Consider the following 22,311-nt stretch of genomic DNA (forward strand, 5'->3'; position numbering starts at 1 on the left):
TGAGAACAAGAAGCTGGCACAGTGTGCATGTGGGTGCCTCACCAGGCACTTCCTGCTCAGGTTGTTAGGTCAAAAGTCCTGGGAGTATCGTCTACCTTGACTGGGGTGGTGAGTACCTGAGCGATGTCATCAGTCAAAAGTCACTGAGCCAGTTACAGCATGCTACGTCATTTTTAAAGTTCTTAAAAGGACGTTTTGTGTGTGTATTCACACGTAAGTGTGGGCATGCTCACACCACAGTGAGGGTGTGGAGGTCTTCACCTTCCACTTTCAGGCAGGGTCTCATTTGTTCCGCCGGTTAGCTGGCCACAAATATCTGCCTATTCACCCATCTCTGGCTACCATCTCTCTGTACGAGTGCTGGGATTACAGATGCATATGACGGCATTTGGCTTTTATGTAGGTTCTGGGGGTTCGAACTCAGGTCCTCACGCTTGTATTGCCAACTTTTTACCCACTGAGACATCTCTCCAACCCTATGTATCTCACTGTATGTAGATTTTTGTATGTGTGTGTGGTTTTTTTGAGACAGGGTTTTTCTGTATTGTTTTTGGAGGCTGTCCTGGAACTTGCTCTGTAGATCAGGATGGCCTCGAACTCACAGAGATCCTCCTGCCTCTGCCTCCGAGTGCTGGGATTAAAGGTGTGTGCCACCAATGCCCGGCTTGTATGTAATTTTTATCTTACAGAATTTTTAGGGCAAGAAAGAAGGGAACTTGGTAGACTCTGGTGCATGTAATCCCAGCACTTGGGAGCTGGAGGCAGGAAGATGAGAAGTTCAAGGTCTCCCTCAGCTATGTAGTGAATTTGAGGCCAGCCTGGGCTACATGAGGCTCTGTCTCAAGGAAAGACAAGGAGGGCAGGTGAAATGGCTCGCTGGCTAAAAGGGCTTGCTGCAGAAGTCTGATGACTTGAGTTCAAGTTTCGGAACCCATGGTAGAAGGAGAGAACTGACTCGCAAATTGTCCTCTGACCTCCGTACACACACCATTGTATGCACCTACACATACATCACGCACACGCAATAATAAAAGAAAACTTAGAAAAGAAAACAGTGGTCCCCACCCCCAGGCTTGTGAGGCTTCCCCACCACACAAGGGAAGCAGCCATCACTAGAGTGAAGGGGCTGAATGAAGAGTCTACAGTCTACCTCTGCTGTCAACTAGTTTAGTTGCTAAGATACCTCTTTGCTCTTTGTCTCAGCATCTTTGCCTCCTTCCAGACGCCCCTGCCCACTTTCTGCTGGCTCAGGTTCCCTCCTGTTCCCATGGACAGTAGCTGCCCCCCCTTCGGTGGCTCTCTTCATTCTCTTTCCTTTGGAAACCCACAGCCATAGTTGCAGCAGAACCATAGTCTCCCACGGACCCTGCCCCACACACAGGTGTGCACAGTAGCACGCTCACCTTCTTGGTTCCGTACATGACCTCCATGAACTTCTCATCGGCATCCTGGAAGCGCTGATCCAGGAAGGAACTCGTTTTCCGAACCAGGTTCCACATCATGTAGTTGTTGAGTAGGCTGTGGGGACAGGACCGGGGAGAGCTCAGAGACCCCTGGGCAGCGCTCAAACTCAGTTTCTGACCTAGGCTCTTCTCCAGCCTGACCACACAAATGCTTGCCACCCTCTAAGCACAGGGAACATAAGCCCTTCAAGGTAAAGCCTAGCTTTTGCAACCACAGAAAAGCCCTGATGTCTAATGCAATCACTTGCATGCCGCTAGTACTCAATAAACGCCACTGCTCAATTACTCCATCCCAGCTAGAAGGAGCCAGACTCAAGGTTCCATGATTGGCAGCTCCCTCTGACCCATCTCCAGGGTATAGGAAACCTGCCATGCTTTAAATGGAGTCACCTTAGCACAAAGATGTCTGTTTAACCTGGACACCTGACAAATATATGTATATGATGAACTACTATGTAGTCAGGAAAACGTTTTCAGAGTCGGGATGTTGTGAGGGAAGATGATAAAGGCCACGGGAAAGCATCTGGCCCTGATGAGGGAGGCATACCATCTACCAGGAAACCTCTCTTTCTCCATGTGCACACATGAACACAGACACACATCCTGGGAGCTTCTCTTTCCCCCTATACCTTCCAACATTTGTCATTAAAATCTAAAAAGTGGCCAGGCAGTGGTGGTGCACGCCTTTGATCCCAGCCCTCGGGAGGCAGAGGCAGGCAGATCTCTGTGAGTTGGAGACCAGCCTGGTCTACAAGAGCTAGTTCCAGGACAGCCTCTAAAGCCACAGAGAAACCCTGTCTCAAAAAAAAAAATTTAAAAAGTGTCACTGAGTTTGAACAGTATCTAGCATTTACTGGGTCTCAGTACTTGTCAGCACTATCTTCCCTTAGTTCTCCTACCTCTCCACAGCCTGACTGGATAGGTGGGAGAGGAACTCTGGGGTGGATGAGACTTGCCCCAAAGTTACAAAGCTATGAGAGGAGGAGCTGGGATTTGAACCTGTGATCATAACCAGGAGCCTCACACAGAAGCCCATCCAGGACCCCTTTTCTGAGTCCCCATGTCACCTGTCCCACCATGCCTGAGGGCAGGTGTTCCAGACCACTTTGTCCCTTTAGCACCTTTACCTTTTATCGGTGTTGTTGATGAGGGTGGAGACTTGTCCCAGGTATTCCTTGTCGTAGACCACGATGGGCTCAGACTCATTGATCTCCACCGGGTAAAAGATGGTGTTGAGAAACGGCAACCAGTTGATGGCGGGTGCCAAGGTCTGCAAGAAAAGAGGGTAGTGTGAGGGTGGCCAGGCCACACCCCCCTCAGCCCAGGTCTCCAGGCCATTCCTCAGAAGAAGGCATCATCAAGTTCTGACTGAGGGCCGAGTACCACGCTGTCTGGCAGGGCACAGGGCAGAGCCAGGGCTGACTGGCCAGTTTCTGTCTGGAGCAGTCGAAGGGGCCAGGTGACAAGACCTCATCTGAGGGGCTGTCAAAGTGACTCGGTGTTTAAGAGAGCTTGTTGCATTGGTGGCGCACACCTTTAATCTCAGCACTTGGGAGTCAGAGACAGGCGGGTCTCTGTGAGTTCGAGGCCAGCCTGGTCTACAGAGCGAGTTCTAGGACAGCCTCCAAAACAATACATAGAAACCTTGTCTTGGAAAAAAAAAAACCAAAAAAACAAAACAAACAAAAAACAAAGAACCAAACCCAAGTTTGGTGCCTAGCACCCATGTCAGGAGGTTCACAACCACCTGTATCTCCAGTCCCAGGAGAACCAACACCTTCTTTTGGTGTCTGCAGGTCCCTGTACACACACGTACATACCCAGCAACATACATACATATAAATAAAAATAATAAAAATAAAAAGAGACCTCATTTGAAAGTTGGTACAGCTGAAACCAGCACTGAGGAGGCTGATGCAGGAAGACTGCTATGAGTTCGAGGCCAGCCTGGTCTACAGAGCAAGTTCCAGGATAGCCATGGCTACACAAAGACACCCTGTCTTGAAAAACAAAAACAAAAAAAAAGGAGGGGTAATAATTTTGCCTTCCCCTTGGGCTCTCATGAGGACCAGGGGGACCATGCTGACTAGTACACATGAATCTTTCCCGATGCGCATGCCATGAACGTGGGACTTGGCGGATGATGGCGGCCGCCTCCGTCTTCCCTAATTTTGTTGCAGCTCCACTTCAGAAAATGGCAAGGACCTCATGCGGCCTCCTGGGATGAAAGGCATCACCCCCAGGTCTGGCTATCCCCATTCCAAAACTTAGATTTATGCATTTGTGTATGTGCGTACACCACAGCACTCGGGCGGAGTTCAGAGGACAACTACAGGGAATCGGTTTTCTCCTTCCACTATGTGGGGGCCGTGGACGGAGCCCAGGCCACCAGCTTGGCGCAGGCGCCCGTTACCTGCTGAGGCTTCTCACCAGCCCTGCATCATCATCTCAACACGCCCCCCCCCCCCCCAACAAAGTACCATTATGCAGACCAGGCTGGCCTTGAACTTGCAGTGATCCTTCTGCCTCTGCCTCCTCCTAGGTATGACTGAGTCCAGTTGAGTGGCATTAGCCATTCACTGTTTTGCCACCGTCCCCCTGTCCCCCCCACCCGGCCTCAGTATCTTGCCAGGCTGAAGGATTCTACTCCCGCCTTCCCAAGTCCCCAGAAGGTGGACCCCATCCACTCTATTTTCCTTCTCTATCGAATCTACACCAAGAGCCTCAGCTAAGGGAAGACAGAAACAGCCTCTGTTCTTGTACTGTATTTTTTTTTCTTTCCGATGCTTGAACCCAGGGCTTTGTACATGCAAGGCCAATGCTTTTGTACTGAGCTGTCCCCCACCCCCTAGGCCCCAAAGTCTGCCCTTTTGTAGCGGGCTGACTTCACTTAACACAGCGTCCCCGAGCAGAGTTGCACAACTTTGGAACGGTCAGCCCCAGCCCCGTGTCACCCACATGTCCTGTTATTTTTAGTGTGCCACTTTTCAGAATGTGAGGTCTTTCAGGGCTACGGAGACTGTGGTTTAGCATAAATGACCATCTGCAGCAATGCATCATGGGCACTTGGCTCTTAGCAAGCCGGTCATCAATGGCAGCCAAGCCAATCATTGTTCAAGTTCTGCCCTGAGCAGGGCTGGCCCTGAGGAATTTCAAATTCTGTTCTCATTTTCCTTGAAGAAATAGAAAATGTCAGGCAAGTAAAGGCAGTGAGTGAGCGAGCGACACCTATGCTATAAAAGCCCCTCACATGGGAAAAAGCAGGCATGAAGTCTACCTGTAACATCAGAGCAGCAGACAGCCTGTCCTCAGCTCTAAGACCCTCTGCACGGAAAGGTGACTTCCCTGAGGTCTCATGTCAGCTGGAGTCAGTGTAGGTCTACAAGGTGGATTCAGTCACTGCTGGACTTATTTGCTTGCTGGCGGTGTTAGGGACTGAACTTGGCCTCCTACATATTAAACCTGTGAACACCCCTAGAACACAGCTTCTGGGCTTCAAAGGGCATTTCGGCTCTTATAGTACAGAGAGCTGGAAGGATGGGCGTGAGGCTGAGGGTGTGTCTGGCTCCCAAAGGCATCGGTGAGCTGTTAACGCTCCCAGCCAGCTCCCAGCAAGGGGCTGATTTGTGCCATTGACGGCAACTGTACTGGGCTGGGAACTGAACAGCACAGTGGGCAGGGAGCCAGTGTGTCACAATACATCCTGCAGTAAGAGCGGTGCGAGCGGGAGTGAGCGGAGCTGATGGAGTCCCCAGCAGGAACCAGCTCGAGGACTCAGTGCCACTTCGCAGCCTTTCTGTAACGGAGACAACCCCCTCAGCTCCCAGAGCTGCCTGCACGGTCCTCTGGAAATAGCCTGCCTTGTTCCAAGCATCCTTGTCCCCTGGCTCGTCCTCCTGGCAGATCCTCTGGCTCTGGGTGGCCAGGGGCTTGAGAAGTGCACTCGTGAGATCTTCAAATAGGGCTCAGCCATGACAGCCACCTGATAGCAGGATCCTCTGGCAAAGACCCGGGGAAACTGATACATTTACAAATGTCACTGCTCACGGAATTTGAGAGAACCACGCGTCACTGGAACTCTCTGACAGAGATCCTGATGGTGAAAATCATCTCGGGCTCTACGCAACCTGTCCTGTTGTGTGGCGAGCAGACGTTCCCACCGGGAAGCACCCTGGCTCTGAGTTTAGAAGCCATGTGTGAACACTAGGATTTTCGAATTTCCAGCCTCAATTGCTTCAGGAATTCCTAACTTAACACGTTTCCATGGAGATGGCTGTTTTAGTCAACTGGGACACCCTGCTGTGATTTGGTTCCCCCTGAGGATACCCATGAGCTCTATTTTCCACATGTGAAGCCAAGGATCCCTGCTGAGTACCAACCAAAGAGGCTTGGAGAGCAAGAGAGACCAGCAGCGTGGCACACATCTACAGTCCTGGCACTGGGGAGGCAGAGACAGGAGGTTCTCGAGTTTAAGGTCAGCCTGTACTGTAGAGGACCCTGTCTCGAAATTCCCAAGGCTGGGGTGTGACATGGACACCTCATTCACGGCTTGATCTTGTGCAGGGGCAACAGTGTCTTCTGTGACACAGCAGGACACTCACGAACTCATAGTAGCTGCGGCTGCCCTCACAAGATGAACACAGTCAGCATTCTAGTGTGGAATGAGAGGGTCGCCCAGCCCCGCCCCCAGCTGGGGAGCAGCTGACGGTTGATGGCTCTTGGAAGAGGGAGTCAGCTGTCTTTAAAGGTGGACCAAGCTCCATTCTCCAGTGGTAGATGCCCCTCACCCATGAGGACATGGGCAGCACAAACCGGACTTGGCAGATTAGTACCAAAAAAAAAAAAAAAAAAAAAGGACATGAATTCGGGAGTGGGTGTGGGTGGGATCTAGGAGGAGAGGGTGAATTTGATAAAAATACATTCTATAGCTGGGTATGGTGGCCCATGACTGTAAGCCCTGAACTTGGGAGGCAGAACCAGGTGATATCTGGGATTTTAAGGTCAGCCTGGTCTATGTAGAAGTTCCAGGTTATGTAGTTTGAGGCCAGTCTGTGGTGTGTACACACACACACACACACACACACACACACACACACACACACACACACACACAGCCTTTGTTATAGGCTAGTACAGGCCAGCCTCTAACTATATAGCATAAATATATATATATATGCATACATATATATACACACACATATATATATACATACATATATACATGCATACATACACATATGGGTGTGGAGAGATGTCTCAGTGGGCAACAGCACATACCACTTTTGTAGAAGACCCGGGTTCAGCTGATAGCACCTATGTCAGGTGGCTCACAACCATCCCTAACTCCAGCTCTGGAGGGTCCCACACCCTCTTCTGGACTCTGTGGGTACTTGCACTCATGTGTACATACAAGGAGAGATATACACGGTATGTAGACAGACAATTTAAAAATAATAAAATTAATCTTTCAAAGACAAGCTAAGACTGGGATGTGGCTCAGTGGAAGAACAGTTGCCTAGATGTGCAGGTTCAGCTGCCAACACTGGAAACAGAATGGGAACAAAGAGAAGAATTGATACTCTTAAGACTCCTTCCCCGAGCTGGGCGTTGGTGGCGCACGCCTTTAATCCCAGCACTCGGGAGGCAGAGGCAGGCGGATCTCTGTGAGTTCGAGACCAGCCTGGACTACCAAGCGAGTTCCAGGACAGCCTCCAAAGCCACAGAGAAACCCTGTCTCGAAAAACCAAAAAAAAAAAAAAAAAAAAAAGACTCCTTCCCCAGTTGGAAAAATAGGCACAGGAGGGAGCCTCACCTCCAGCAGCCTTGGACACAGAAGCTCCTACGAAGGGATGGGAAAGTGTCTGGAGAAGTGATGTAGGTTGTTTGATTCATGGTTCTGAATTCAGTTTCTGCTCCAGGCTAGCCTGAAGCCATCCGGTACAGCAGCGGGGCTAGGCGAGAACCGTACCATAAAGCTGGCGGTGTCTATATTCACCCAGAGTTTGGAAAGAAAATAAGTCTTCAGCTATCAGAGAAGATGCTCTGTGCTTAATTAATTGTAATTATCAAGCCGGGCGTTGGTGGTGCACGCCTTTAATCCCAGCACTCGGGAGGCAGAGGCAGGTGGATCTCTGTGAGTTCGAGGCCAGCCTGGTCTACAAAGTGAGTTCCAGGACAGCCTCCAAAGCCACAGAGAAACCCTGTCTCAAAAAACCAAAAAAAAAAAATTGTAATTATCTTAGTGCCGGGGACCCAGGTAGCACCTCTAGTCACACCGGTCAGCACTGGACATGCTCACCTCTCTCTACCTCATCACACCCGTGGGTAGGTGGGTAGACAGGCCTATTCCAGCCTCATGGGGTTCAGGGCTTCTCCAAGATTGGAGACAGTTTCCTGTACCTGCACATCTTCCCAGTCCTCCTGGCTAACATCCCCTAACATCTGCCCTCCAAAGATCCCCGGAGAGTTAAAATGGCGAACCGCCATTGCTTGGGCAGGCAGGGACTGTGTCCCTTTTACCTTTGTGTTCCGACCCAGAGCAGGGCTCAGAGAACGGGCCATGAGCTACTCTACCAGGAAAGGGTTGAGTCATGTGACTTGCCTCAGATCACACAGCTTGAGATGGAATAGGGCAGTGCCATGTTCTGACCCCAAGCCCAGGTTAGTGCTGGTAGGCTGCTACCTCTGAAGCAGCCATCCCTCCTGAGCATTGGGGAGCAGGCTAGGTAGAACCAATCATTGTTTTCCCCTTTTATTCTGTGGGAGAATAGCTCAAAAGCAAGGGGGAGAGGAGGTTGGGTCCAGACTTCGGTGAACACTGGCTGACCACAGGTGTGCCCTACACCATTCCGGGCATTGGTTTCAGCATCAGACTACTATGAGGCCCCCCAGGGTAAGACCTGCAGGGCTGGAACAAACCAAATTATGCCAAGCAAACAACATCTCCCTCAACCTTTTAGCTTCAGAGTGGAAAACAGTGCCAGATGGTACCCTGCACAGACTACCTGTCTCCATAACAACCCATTTGACGCCACTTCCCCTGGGAACCTGCAGGCAGCTGGCAGCTACAGGAGGCCTGAGTGGGCTATGGCTCCTCCTAGAACTCTTCCAGCCTGGCTTAAGTGTGCCAATCATTAAACATGAGTCCCTAGCCTTTCCTGCCCAGGTCAGGGCCCAGCTTCTCTCCCCCCAAAGCTCTTAGCAGAGAGATACAGACTGTCTCTTGGGGAACAGGCTAGCTGGGGTTGGGGGCAGGTGAGTGAGTCCATGTGAAGGGACAGACCGTCAAAGCTGGCTGGGTCAGATGAGAGGACATAGTGGTGAAACTCTGGTTTCACGAAACAGACATGGTGTCCTTCTTGGGGCAAGAGCAAGGCTCAGTCAACGATGTCACTTGATGAAAGTCCCTGTCCCCTTGGGGCCTAAGACAAGGCTGGACAGCAAGACAGACTACAAAGTAGGAACCAGTGGGCCACTAACTGAGGAGCCTTGAGGGCCAAGCAGCCACCAGGGGGCAGCATAGGACAGGACTGACTAAAGAGGTCAGAGCAGGCCTCTAGCAGGCCTCCAGCTCTGGTTATCTCAGAGAAAGTATAGGTCCAACCATCAGTTAGAACTCAAGGGTGTGTCACAATCAAGAGTAGGTCTCTAGGGAGCCACGCCTGAGTCCCGGCCAGCCCTTCAGCCATGTAGGAGTCACCAGATAAGACATCTGCTACCAAGACCTACCAAACATCCTACAGTAGCCAAGTCTTAGACCTTTAAGTTTTTTGAGTTACTAAGGATAGTTTTGAATTCTCTGACCCTGAGGCAAGACGAAGCAGAGTCATCGTTATGGGCCCTGACAGTTTCCCCTTCTAAATTTAATTAATACCAGGTCTTCTGCTGCAGGACAGATGACAGCCAGGGCTACAGAGAGAAACCAAGTGACATGGTCGCCCACACCTGTAATCCCAGCACTTAGATAGAGGCAGGAGGATCTGAAATTCAAAGTTATCCTTGGCTACCAGGTGAGTTCAAAGCCAGCCTGTGATACATAATACTGTCTCTCAAAACAATAACGAGAAATAAGCTTTGCAGGAGTTTTTCATAAAAAAAAGGGGGGGAAACACTATATCCCACAACTCTGCAGTGCTCCATGGTACATGAAGGGATGGAACCATTCCACCCGTGGGAGCTGTCACTGCCACCAAGGTCTCCAGGGAAACATCTCAGAAAGCAACCTCACCTTGGCATCCCTTTCTATCCTCATGGTCTTTACTGGGTAAGGTTCCCTCCTTGAAAGGATCAACACCCTCCTTCATCAGGTGACTTCAGGGATCTGTCTGGTAAGTGGGTCTGAGGCACCAGTCCCCAGAGCTTCCACTGAAGCCCTGGCCCCGTGCACGGGTACCCTTCAAATTACCTGCAGCTCGGCAGCCGTCACTTTGTGGTAGATGAGCTCCTCATCACGGCGCTTCTCCTGGGGGATGGTGATATTGGCCAGCGCTGTCTCAAAGTCCAAGATCTGCTGCATCTGGGGCCGGATGGAGTCCTCATCCCCACCACCCAGCAGCTTTCCCAACTGGACCATGTAGTTCAGGTATCCAGTCAGCACCTGTGGAATCCAGCACCCCAAAACTGTTTGTGGCAGCCACCTGCTGTCCTCTGAGCTAGAGGAGGGCAGGACAGACTACAGCCCAGCACATACAGCCAAGGAACTTACTATATAGACCAGGCTGGTTTTGAACTCACAGAGATCCACCTGCCTCTCCTTCCCTAAAGGTTTATGTCTGACTTGTTATTCTATTTTTGAGACAAGGTTTTACTCGGTTGCCCAGGCTGGCCTGGAATTCGTGGTAATACTCCTGCCTCAAATGATGGAATTACAAGCATGTGTCACCAAGCCCAGCTTCTGAAACATAGCTTCAAGAATGATGTTGATGCTGTGTCTGTCCACTGGTTCCCCACAGCTCTTAGGCTTGAGCTGAAATGCTTCCACAGGTCCCAGAGTGGCCCAGGAGGGACCTGATGCCCTGGCCCTATCTCTCTAGGCTCATTCCAAAGTCGATCTTTTATCTTCTAAATTTTTATTTTTGTTTACTTTTTTACATTGTGAGTGTGTGTGTGTGTGTGTGCGTGATGTGTTGGAGGTTGCATACACCATGTTGTGTGTATACAGGCCAGATGACAGTTTTTTTGGACTCAGTTCTCCCTTTCTACCTTTATGTGGCTTCTGGAGATCGAACTCATGTTGCCAGGTTTGTGTAGCAAGCCTCTTTGGCTGCTAAGCCATCTCACTGGCCCAATGAGCCTGCTCTGAGACACCTGCCAACGGCGTGGCCCCTGGTCTGAGTCAAGTCCCCGAATTACATTGCTTCAGCTATCTCTCCACTAACAGAATGAGGCTGAGCGGTCAGTCAAGTGAGGTTCACCTCCCCTAGACCTCAAGGTCCCTGGGGACCACCTCCCCAGCACTGGGCACTGAGCAGGCGCAGGTGGGACATGTGTGTGAGCCTCAGGTCAGGTCTCCCCAAGGGCATCATAGGCACAGAAGGTTCTGGAGGAGTCGACTGTGAGTGTCCCCGAGTAAAAGGTGAGGTAAAAGTACCATCAGCTTGACAGCAGTGACCCCACAAAAGGCCTAGTGCCTACAAAAGGCTGTCACCACTGCCCTCTTTAGAGAAGGGGTAAATGATGCCCCTGTGCCTGCACTGCAGGAGGTTTGGGGACACCCCTCCCCCTCCTGTGAGCCTTCAGGAAACCGAGCCCTCACAGAAGCCCAGCTGTGCTGTCATGCATACCCGGGCAGTCTGGGCAAGCTCACCTTCTCATTTTCCGTCTTGTTCAGGTAATAGTCCCGAGAGGGCAAGCCGAGGCCGGACTGGTCCACCTGCAGGGGGACAGAGTGAGAGGGAAGCTCCTTGCTTGGCTACCGCCTTCCCTGGGGCAGGTCTCAGTAGGAACAAGAGGAGCTGATAACCATATCTGATATATCCACCCAGGGACTAGGGGTGGGACAGGTATATTCCACCCCTAGCTACAGGGACTTGGGTTCTTCTGAAGGGCTAGACAGATCTCTTTAAACAACTCCTGGCCTAGACAAAACACAGTATTTCACCAAACACTGTCCATGTGGTTCGAGTCACCCCAGGCTGTGTGATCATGGTGAAGTTACCGAACCTTTCTGATCCTTTGGTTCTCCCTCTAGAAAGTAAAGGAAATGGCAGCTACCCTGCAGAACTGGAATGGAAACTTGGGGAGACAATGGTGGTAAAGAACCTTCTGAGAGTTGGGCAGGGAGGAGAGGAGCATTCTAGAGACCTGCCATGGAAGCTGTCTGACTCCGTCTTAGCATACCTCATCTCAGATAGGAGTTATTATAGTGCATTGTGTTGACAAGGCAAGTATAGTTCAGAGAGGCTGAGCCAGTTGCCTAAGATCACACAGCAAGTGAGTAGTATGGATGGATGGGTCAGGTGAAACCAGGGAGAGATGGACTCAAATCCATCCCAAGCAGAGCCACAAAGGCCAGGGGCTGAGGCAGGGGAGTAGAGGGTGCCACCAGTCGTGACCAGGAGTTAAGGTCACTTCCTAGGCTCAGCCCACCTGGATCACATTGCTGTTAGAGTTCTTGGAGTCGGCACTGACGTAGACGGAGAAGAAGGGTGAGGTGCGGTAGTGGGCTGTGACCACCTGCAGCGTGTCCTGGAAGTTGTCCTTGGCCCAGGGTCCTGTGATATTCCAGCCTCCAAGCTGTGGGGAGAGAGCAGACAGGGGCGGGTGGTGTGTGTGCGCACAGGTGTGTGCCTGTGGTGAGCTGGTGTGACCCTGGAGCAGTACTCTGCCCTCTTATGCAAATGAGCAGGGTGATGCTTGCTGAGGGGGTCTGTGCCTCTGTGTCTGTGTGTCTGTGTGTCTGTGTGTCTGTGTGCCTCTGTGTCTGTGTGTCCGTGTGTCTCTGTGTCCGTGTGTCTGTGTGTCTCTGTGTCTGTGTGTCTCTGTGTCTGTGTGTCTGTGTGTCTCTGTGTCTGTGTGCCTCTGTGTCTGTGTGTCTCTGTGTCTGTGTGTCTCTGTGTCTGTGTGTCTTGGTACTTAGGGCACCATTCATCTTGGAATTTTATTTTGTTGGTTTTTAGATTCTCTTTTACAGACAGGGTCTCAGTCAGTCCTGGCTGTCCTGGAACTCACTATGTAGACCAGCCTGGCCTTGAATTCACAGAGACTCCCTGCCTCCACTTCCGGAGTGCTGGGATTAAAAGTGTGTGATAACACACCTGGTCACTTAAGTGTGCCAAGAGAACACAAGCCTGCTGACCCCATATGCCTGGGGTGGAGGTCAGAGACTCTGCCATGGACACAGTTTGAAACATAATTCCAGTGGTCTTTATGGGGAAAAGAATGAGAAGTCACAGTCGTCTTGCAAACTGGTAATGAGTGCTTGCTCCACAAGCATGGAAACCCACGTTGAAATTCCTGCAATAAAAACTGGGTGCAGGCCTGGCGGTGGTGGCTCATGCCTTTAATCCTAGCACTCGGGAGGTAGAGGCAGGCAGATCTCTGTGAGTTCAAGACCAGCCTGGTCTACAAGAGCTACTTCCAGGACAGCCTCCAAAGCCACAGAGAAGCCCTGTCTCAAAAAACAAAAACAAACAAACAAACAAACAAACCAAACTGGGTGCATCATCTTGCAAGTCTATGACCCCAGTGCTGGAAGAAATGGGAGGATTGCTGGGGCTGCTGGTTATCCCCCCAGCTCCATGGTCAGTGGGGAGACCCTATATCAGGGGAATAAGGAAGAGAGTGACAAAGCAGGACACCTGATGCTGTCATCTGGCCTCCATGTGCCCAAATAAATACACATGCGCGCGCACACACACACACACACACACACACACACACACACACACACACACTCTACCATTGGTCCCCCAGCTTGGCATATGCTGGCCCATAGGGCCCGTGCAGGAGAGGAGGGACAGATACTATCCCAGGGTCACCAATGCCCATGCTCAAGGTGAGCTGAGAAGCAAAGCCCATGAGGGCACAGGGGTGGCTCGAAAACATCCCCAGCCACCTCTGCCTGCACCCGGAAGTCTAGCTAGCTTCAGGCAGCGTTCCTTGGAGGCCACCCAAGACTGCAAATGTGCTCGGAATGGACTGGTTGGGGCGGGAGGCTAGTGACGTAGCTCAGCTCGCAGGGTACATCTCACACGCACAACGCCCTGGGCTCAATCTCTAGAGCTATATAAAACCAGGCATGGTGGTGCATGCCTGTAGTCCTAGCCCTCAGGAGGTCAAGGCAGCAAGATCACAAGTTCAAGGACATCCTTGGCTACATAGCAAGTTTGAGACCAGCCTGGGCTATGTGACTCTGTCTCAAAACAAAACAAAACAACCCCAACACCCACAGCAGACAGATCCACCACATGGAGCTAAGCACACACATGCTCAGGCAACCTCAACACCCACAGCAGACAGATGGGCACCGAGCTCGGGCTGGGCGTGGTAGCTGGAGGTGTGAGGTGGCTGAGAGCTGGGGTGGACGCCAGGGGCCCTGGCAGGAGGCTGAGCAGCAGGAGGCAGTGGGCGTCCACCCGGGCACCCACCTTCTCAATCAGTTCCATCAGGGGCTTGGCCCGAAGCTCCTCAATCCTAGTTTCGTTCATGCACGCACGGTAGTACACTTGGGCCTTCCTCTCTGCCTCACTCACGCTGGCCGTGGAATTTTCTAGAATGTCAAGAAATAACAGAGTTGTGTCCCAACTGGGTGAGCCCTTCCAGGATCCTCAGCACTCCGGGCTGGACAAAAGCACCATGGTAATCACTGCCCATGGAAGAGAAGCCTTGTCCCCGAGCTCTATATGAGGAGCTGACTGTTACCAAAAGTGTGTCCTGTGTTTCTCCTCTCTGCAAGATGGCCTTACAGATATGTCTCTGGGAAGGCAATGCGTGTTGTGCTGGACAGTTTTGTGACAACACAAGTTCAAGTCATCTGAGAGGAGGGAACATTAAGAAAATGCCTCCATAAGATCAAATTGTGGGCAAGCCTGTAGAGCATTTTCTTAATTAGTGATTGATGGGGAGGGCCCTACTCATTGTGGGTGGGGCCATCCCTAGGCAGGTGGTCCTGAGTTCTATAAAAACCAGGGTGAGCAAGCCATGATGAGTGAGCCAGTAAGCAACCCCCCTCCATGGCCTCTGCATCAGCTCCTGCCTTTTGGCTTTGGCTCTGTCCTGACTTTCTTCAGTGATGGGCTACAATGTGGACGTGTAAGCCAAACAGACCCTTTCCTCCCCAGCTCGCTTTTGGTTAGTGTTTCATCACAATTATAACCCTAACTAAGACATGTGCCCACCCAGCAGGATGGCTGGTTTCCCTACCAGACAGCACAAGGCCCTGAATCCCTGCCTGAAAGGTAGGCATCTTGCCATGGTTTTCAGATCCCAGATGACCTTGTCTGGGAGAGAGGCAGGAGTTGGATAAGACTTGAAAGGCTTCGTTCATTAGGAACTGACTTCCCGCTTTCTCCTGTGAGGGCTAGATATGTTTGCCAGGCTTACAGAGGGTTCAAAGGGTTGTTTTCCACGTCCCACCCTGGTGGCCCAGGCTGGGGCTGTATCTCATCCTACCGGGGGGTGGGGTGGGCTTAGAGCTTCCTGGACACCCAGGAGACTCCCCCTCCCCCCTCCTGAGCTCCCGTGCTACCTGCCGCCTGCTGAAGGCCACATGCCAGCACACGTGTGGCCTGGAAGGTTTCTGTTGTTCCCAGGGTAGTCACACCACTTCGTGCTGCTCAGGCCCTCAAGGGATCTACTGTGTACCAGAGCTGTTGTGTCTGAGTGGGCACACATGTGCACACACGTGCACACATACACCAGAGTCCAGCTTCAGGGTGGCAACTCTGCAATGCTGAGACCATTTTTTTTCCTCCTTTCACACTGGTTTCTGACCTTGAAGTCTTTTCCTTTGCTTCCTTGCAAGATCACCCCAGCTCTTCCTCCTCCATAACCAGTCTCTGGCGGGACCCTATGCCTCCATTCACCAGGCAGACATCACATCATAGGTTCACTCTGGGCCACACATCATGTAACCACTGGGATACCAATGGCAAGGCCCCTGTTCCCCGGGGCTTGTGCACAAAACCCTGTGGAGGCCAGGTTCAGCTCCCAGGTCTTCTCAGAGGCTTGCTGATCTGAAGCTTCACTCTAGGCCTTCAGCACACTGGGCACAGCCTGGATGCTGGGCACCAGGTTGAGTATGAAATTTTACAGACAGACATGGGACCTGCTCCCTGACCCTGGAGAGCTCATGATATGGACAAGGGACAGGGATGTGCAGGGAACAAAGTACTTTAAAGAATGTGATGACTTCAAGCTGGGATGACCTAAGGTGCCACTGTGCTCAGCTTACCCAGTGCTGGTGTTACCCCCAGAGCCCTGCAAAGCTGGGCAATGTTGGGCAATGGGCAATACTAGGCAAGCACTCTACCAGCTAAGGTGCAGCCCCAGTTCCAGATGATGTTCTCTGTGAGCTCAGTCTCAAAGATAAAGGGGGTGGGGAGGGGCCCTTGAGGAAGGGCAGGACACTAAAGGACCAAGGAGAGGAGCACAAAAGGACAAGCTTGTGGAGGAGAGACAGCCCTTTGTCACAGGCAGGTGATGGCATTTCCTGGGAAGTCTTTTTTTAAATTTATGTGCATTGGTGTTTTGTCTGCATGTATGTCCGTATGAGTATATCTCCTGGAACTGGAGTTACAGACAGTTGTGAGCTGCCATGTGGGTGCTGGGAATTGAACCTGGGACCCCTGGAAGAGCAGCCAGTGCTCTTAACTGCTGAGCTGTCTCTTTAGCTCCTCCTGGGAAGTCTTAATCATCAATGGCATCTCTTGCCTCCAGAGAGTCACATTCCCCATCTTCACCAGAAATGGCACCAAAGCTGTCACTGATCAGTGGTCCCAAGGGAATGATGGGATGAAGCCTCTAGTAGAGGGAGGTTGGAAGCAGCAGAGCCAGAGTCTCAGGCTTGAGAGCATTGAGGGAGGTTGGAAACAGCAGGGCCAGAGTCTCAGGCTTGAGAGCATTGAGGGAGGTTGGAAACAGCAGAGCCAGAGTTTCAGGCTTGAGAGCATTGAGGGAGGTTGGAAACAGCAGAGCCAGAGTCTCAGGCTTGAGGGCATTGGAGGGAGGTTGGAAACAGCAGAGCCAGAGTCTCAGGCTTGAGAGCACTGGAGGGATGGGAAGGGGGAGCGCACCACATCCCAGGGCCTCATCTCTATGGCAACACTCCCACCAGCTCAGCTCTTAGAAGGGAAAGCAGAAGTGTCAGGTGCTGGCCAGGCCGCAGAAGCTTTCACTCACCATCCATACCTGGCTCTGGCCATGACCCTTTGAGGCCAGGGCCAGCATCAGAGCAGAACTCTGCTGGAAAATGAGCCTGGCATCTGCTTTCCCCTGGGCCCCAAGGCCACAGAGATAAGAGACCTAAAGACAAGCTTCCCAGGGACAGCATGGCTGTGCTCATCACTGTGTGTTCTGACTTCCAGCTGGAGGCCACCGACCGGACACCCCCCCACCTTCCCCAGCCCCCACTGCCCCCCCCCCGGCCCCCCGCCCTGCCGGCATCTGGAGGGAGAGAGAACACTTGCTTCATGAAGGCCACCCTTTCCTGTGAGGCTTCCCTGACCAAGTTGGGTTTCTGCGGTCATGCTCGTGGCTCTCTCACAGCAAATCATTCAGTCCCCAGGGTTGGCAGCTCCTGGGCTAGGCGTAAAGGATGTATGGGGACAGCCACTAAGCAGTGATGAGAGCATCTACGTGCACACTGGGATGGGGCTGCGTCTAGCCTGCCTCTGCCTCATGTCCTGTATCAGTCATCTTTGTGTCCCTCGGACCAGGCACACAGTAGGCCCTCAGCCACATGTGCTACAAGGACAGAGCCTAGTGCCCCCGTAGAATAAAGCCGAACATCCTATCTGGGAGAGAAGGGTGGTGAAAAGCTTTTGAGCAGGCCCAAGCACGGCAAACATGGCGCTGGCAGGCGTTACCCATCCCTCTTCCCTCTCCTTTGCCAAACAGATTACACTCCTCAAGTTGGCCCCCAAGGCCTATTCCCTTATTTGGCTACTGACCCTCTCCTGAGACTAAACACCAAGGTCCAACAATCAAACTTCATTATTTGACTACAATGTCTGACCTGTCCAATCAGGACTTGTCAACTTGTCCTAGCACAGACTTCCCTTTTTCTCCTTAAAACTCACTCCTGCAAAAACAAAACAAAACAAAAAAAACCAAATTAAAACACACACACACACACACACACACACACACACACACACACACACACCTGCTGCTGCTCCCCCTGCAGCCTGCCTCTGTCTGATCCAGAGGCAGTGCCCCTCCCCAACCTTTGCCCCTTCTGGGTAATAAATTCCCTTTGTGCTGAGAACTTGGTGTCTGGGTGTACTCTGTACCAACTCCAAGGGATGCCCCCATCCCCTACAATAAGGCCAGTTCCAGGCTGAGATCTATGAGGAGAGGAAGGTAGGCAGGATGGGTGGGCACAATGGGGGCCAGCATTCATATCTCTGCCAGGCGTGTCTGTCTCACCTGTGAGTGTTGACCTGGGGGGGGCAGAAGCTCAGGGACAGTGTTGACCTGGGGGGGGGCAGATGCTCAGGGACAGTGTTGACCTGGGGGGGGGGGGAGCAGAAGCTCAGGGACATCCTGTGGCACACTGGCCTCCTCCTCTCCTCTTCATCTGGGAGCAGCTACTATCTTTCAAGCTCCAGAAGGACCTGAACTGAATCAAGTTAGCCATACGGAGCTGGGGAATTGGCTTGGTTGGTAAAGCGTTGCTATGCAAGCATGAGGACCTGAGTTCAGATCCCCAGCACCCGCCTAAGAGTTGGGTACAGCTGCACACACTTGCAAGCCCAGTGTTGGAGGGCAGGGGTGGGGGAATGGAGACAAGTGGATCCCTGAAGCTCACTGGCCAGTCAATTTAACTGAATCAGTGAGCTCCAGGGTCAGCGAGAGATCCTGCCCCTCCCAAAAGAGAGTAGAGAGAAATGGATGCAAACGTCTGCCCTTGCTCTCTGGCCTCCAAATGCACATGGACACACGTGAACACGCCTGTGGGGGAGCACAAAGATGGCTGCATGAGAGGTACTTCCATAGACCAGGTGAACAAAGACAGGGCTTGGGCTGGAGAGTGGCAGAGAAGGGGCAGGAAGCACTTGGGAACGGGATGGAAAGAGAGTTGCATACTGGGCTTGGCTTCTTCAGCAGCTGCTACTGCTGACTGCAATGTAAAGGCCAGGGGAAAACTTGGGAGTAAAGGAGACCTCCAGGGCTCCAGTGGTGTGGAAATCGTTTGGCAGCACGGGACCAGACAACAGAGTTTCCAATTGCCTAGTTACTTCCTTCCAGGGACCCCATGTTCCAGAAACCTCTACAGCCACTTCCCCAAAGTCCCAGAGAGGAAAGACAGCACACTGATTAATCGGCTCTCTTTTTCCTCTGGGAGTTTTTCTTGGATCCCTTTCTCACATCGCCGCTGGGGTGAGGAAGCAAACGCCAGGCAGGCAGGCAGGGGGCTGAGATGGGTTGCAGGAACCGGGTGCCTGGGAATTCCACAGTCTCTCTGACGGCCACGGCATTGTTTGGGCAGAAGTATGTGGGGCCTGGAGTCTCCATCAGGGCAAGGCCAGTGTTTGTTTTAGATAAAACCACAGACTCAGTTCAGACAGCTCCCGGCCTCAAGAACTCCACACTAGAGGGAGAAGAGCGGCTGATAAAGAGGAGGCCAGTTCTTTGTGACAATACCATCAATACTTCCTGGTGCCGAGTGCAGGCCGGGCCAGGTCAGGCCTGTGTCTCATCACCACAGAGCGATGGATGAGGTGTTATCAGCCAAAGAGAAGGAAAAAGAGGCCAGGAAGGTGAAGGAGCCGACAAATCGACTAATGAGCCTGCTGGAATTTGAACCCTGAGAAAACGGACTGCTTCTCTGCATGTGGGTGTGGTCATGTATGCAACTAGTCATAACACTCCTCACAAGTGGCTCTTACTTGGATCACACCCAATCTATAGGCCAGGGATTGGGAAACTAGTCCTAGGTCACATAAGTTAAGTGGCTGAGGCTGGACTGGCGTCTCTGTCTCTCTGCTTGCTTGTTCTTTCTTGCTAGTCAGTATGCTGAAAAACCAGGCCACCAACCCCCACCCCCCACCCCCTCTGCTCCCCCCAGAAGTCGGGCACCCAGCTCCCTGACTGAATCATCAAATCCATCAAAATCAATCTACAGTGAAAATACGCCAACTGCTGCAGGCACTATACCAGGGGAAGCCTTTGTAAGGCAGACAGAGGACAGGAAGAGGAAACAGCGTGAGACAGTAAACATGGGGGGGGGACATAATCAAAATGAAAATGAGATGATATGGGATGATATAATTCATGGCCGAGTCACCCACAAGCACCCATTTCATGAGACTGGAATGTTCTGTGTTCTCAGAGCGACTGGCATCAGGGACATAAAAAGGAAGGGAGATGGCTATCTCCCCCTACCCCTGCCTCATGCGCCACCCCCACCCCCCAGCTCTGGTACTAAGGGTGGACCCTGGAGCTTGTGCATACCAGGCAAGCACTCTCCGCCTGAGCTGCCTCCCTAGCCTTGATAGCTGATTGTTCTTTATGAAATTTGTGCTACCTCAATCATCACACCAAGCTTATGTTTAGTATTTTAAGTATTTATCCTTGTTTTGCTTTTGAGTCTGGGTCTCATATAACCCAGGCTGACCTCGACCTCAATATATAGCAAAGGATGGTCTTGAACTCCTGATCTTCCCACCTCTGCCTCCAGAATGCCAGGATTACAGGAATACACCACCATGCCCAGTTTTACGTTCCCATCTTATAAGATGCTGTAAATCTGAAAGGTACATACACACCAGTGTGGCTCTGGCCCCAGGAGGCCCTTTGCTAGAAGACATAACAGGAAAATAGGCTTAAGAGAGTTTAAAGGGCTTAGGAGATGACTCAGTGTCCTAGAAACATGAGGATCTAAGTGTGGAATGCCAGCACCCACATAGAAGCTGGGTGTGGCAACCTAGGCCTGTAACCCCAAAGCTGTGGGGGATGGAGACAGGTCAATTCCAGGCCTTGCTGGTCGGCCAGTCTAGCATTAACAGTGAAATCTAGTTTCAGACAGAGACCCTGCTTCAAAAGCACAAGGTAGAAGAGCAACTGAGAAAGATAGTCAATATCAACCTCTGGCATGCACACAAATGTGCATGGGCAAGTACACACACACACACACACACACACACACACACACACACACACACACACACACACACACACCCACACACAAGATGGGGAGGGAGATCGTGGTCTGGAAGGGTTTGTGGGGCAGGCTGTCTAGATGGTGAAATAATATGAGCTAAGCGCAGCTGGAAAGCCAAAGGCAAGGCCAAGTCTAAGGGCTGATATAAGCCAGGCACAGTAATCCCGGCACTTAGAAGTGAAGACAGGAGGGTGAGAAGCTGAAAATCATTTTTGGCTTCATAGGGAGTGCAAGGCCAGCATGGGCCAGGGACCCTAAGGAAGGAAGGAAGGAAGGAGGGAGGGAGGGAGGGAGGACACCAATCATTCACAAGACAGGGCTTGTTCAAGGCTACACTTCGCATTCATGTTAACATCTGTGCTGTTGGGTCAGCAGCATAGTCCTCACTGACACTCCAAGTTGCTCCATTTTATCGCCCTACCTATCTGAGATCCCCCACAGGCTACCTTTGGAGGTGCTGAGCACCCTCTGTGTTCCAGTGCCTGCCAGCTCTTAGCTCTGGCTCTCCTGAGGCCTGAGTCCTGGGGGGGAGAGGGGGAGAGGGAGAGGGAGAGAGAGAGGGAGAGAGAGAGGGAGAGAGATAGAGACTAAGACATTGCTGAAGAGCCACTTCTCCATTAGTTTCCAGGAGGAGGCTGGGAAAGGAGACCCTAGCACACGCCTTGGGTGTGTGTACGGGAGTGAGTGGTTGCTAACCAGTACGCCATAGAAGTGACTCAGCTATGTGAGGCCTAGGGCTTGCCTGGCCTGTAGAGCTTAACCAAGTAGCCACTGGAGAAAAAGTAATAAGCCTCACTCCCAAGCAAAACTGGGCCTCTCTGTAGTGGATGTGGCTTAGAGAGAGCTGGGAATAGGACAGCACAGGCTTCGAGTCTCCCTCCACAGCTCTTGGTCTGAACCCCTAGCTCCATCATTTTCTGGGAAATTCACTTTTGTCTGAGTGTCATCCACAACAGGACCATAGGCCTGTACCTCCGTGGATGCATCATGAAAAACAAATTAAAAACTTAGCTCCTTGAGATACACCCAGTACCACCTTCACTGATAGCTGGTCTGCATCATGCTGAGACATAAGATAGTGTAGGATTTTGCCATCCTCTGATCCCTCACTGCACCCTTACCAGTGACCTATGTGAGAGTCTATGCTATGGAGAAACCAAGGACTGAAAGTCCCCTCTACAGTCATGTAGTTTGCTAGGGAGGCGTCTACTTGGAGTTCACACAAAGGCACCAGAAGGGCAGCTGCGTTTTGCTGAGCACTTTAGGAACCAGGCCCCATGTTCAGTCTCTGAACCACTGCATTCGAGTCAAAACTCATAGCAACCTTCCCTGTCGGATAGCACTGGGAGTCATGTTTTAGGATGTTTGGCATAGAATAGGGCCCTGGGTGAGCAGCCAAGCTGGTCTGTAGGGAGCCTACCTGGCTCAGAGCTCTGCAGTGTGGCCCTGATACCACCAGGCCCTGTTGTTCCCTATGTCAAGGTCTTGGTTGGTTGTTACCGAACAGGGCAAGATCCCCACCAT

At 51.8% G+C, this 22,311-nt stretch overlaps 1 protein-coding gene across 2 annotated transcripts in view; it reads right to left on the bottom strand.

Moving 5' to 3' along the window:
• Positions 1 to 22,311, bottom strand: part of Ece1 (endothelin converting enzyme 1) — a 98,807-nt gene that overhangs the window by 15,366 nt on the left and 61,130 nt on the right. For both annotated transcript variants that reach the window (XM_040756307.1, XM_040756306.1), the window contains exons 5-10: positions 14,051 to 14,172; positions 12,051 to 12,197; positions 11,269 to 11,334; positions 9,868 to 10,059; positions 2,591 to 2,733; positions 1,404 to 1,518 (exon numbers count right to left, since the gene is read on the bottom strand). In XM_040756307.1, coding sequence (XP_040612241.1) covers positions 1,404 to 1,518; positions 2,591 to 2,733; positions 9,868 to 10,059; positions 11,269 to 11,334; positions 12,051 to 12,197; positions 14,051 to 14,172 — 785 coding nt within the window. The remainder of the gene's footprint in view (positions 1 to 1,403; positions 1,519 to 2,590; positions 2,734 to 9,867; positions 10,060 to 11,268; positions 11,335 to 12,050; positions 12,198 to 14,050; positions 14,173 to 22,311) is intronic.

This window comes from Mesocricetus auratus, unplaced genomic scaffold, assembly GCF_017639785.1.
Source record: "Mesocricetus auratus isolate SY011 unplaced genomic scaffold, BCM_Maur_2.0 Super-Scaffold_100014, whole genome shotgun sequence".
NCBI classification, from domain to species: domain Eukaryota; kingdom Metazoa; phylum Chordata; class Mammalia; order Rodentia; family Cricetidae; genus Mesocricetus; species Mesocricetus auratus.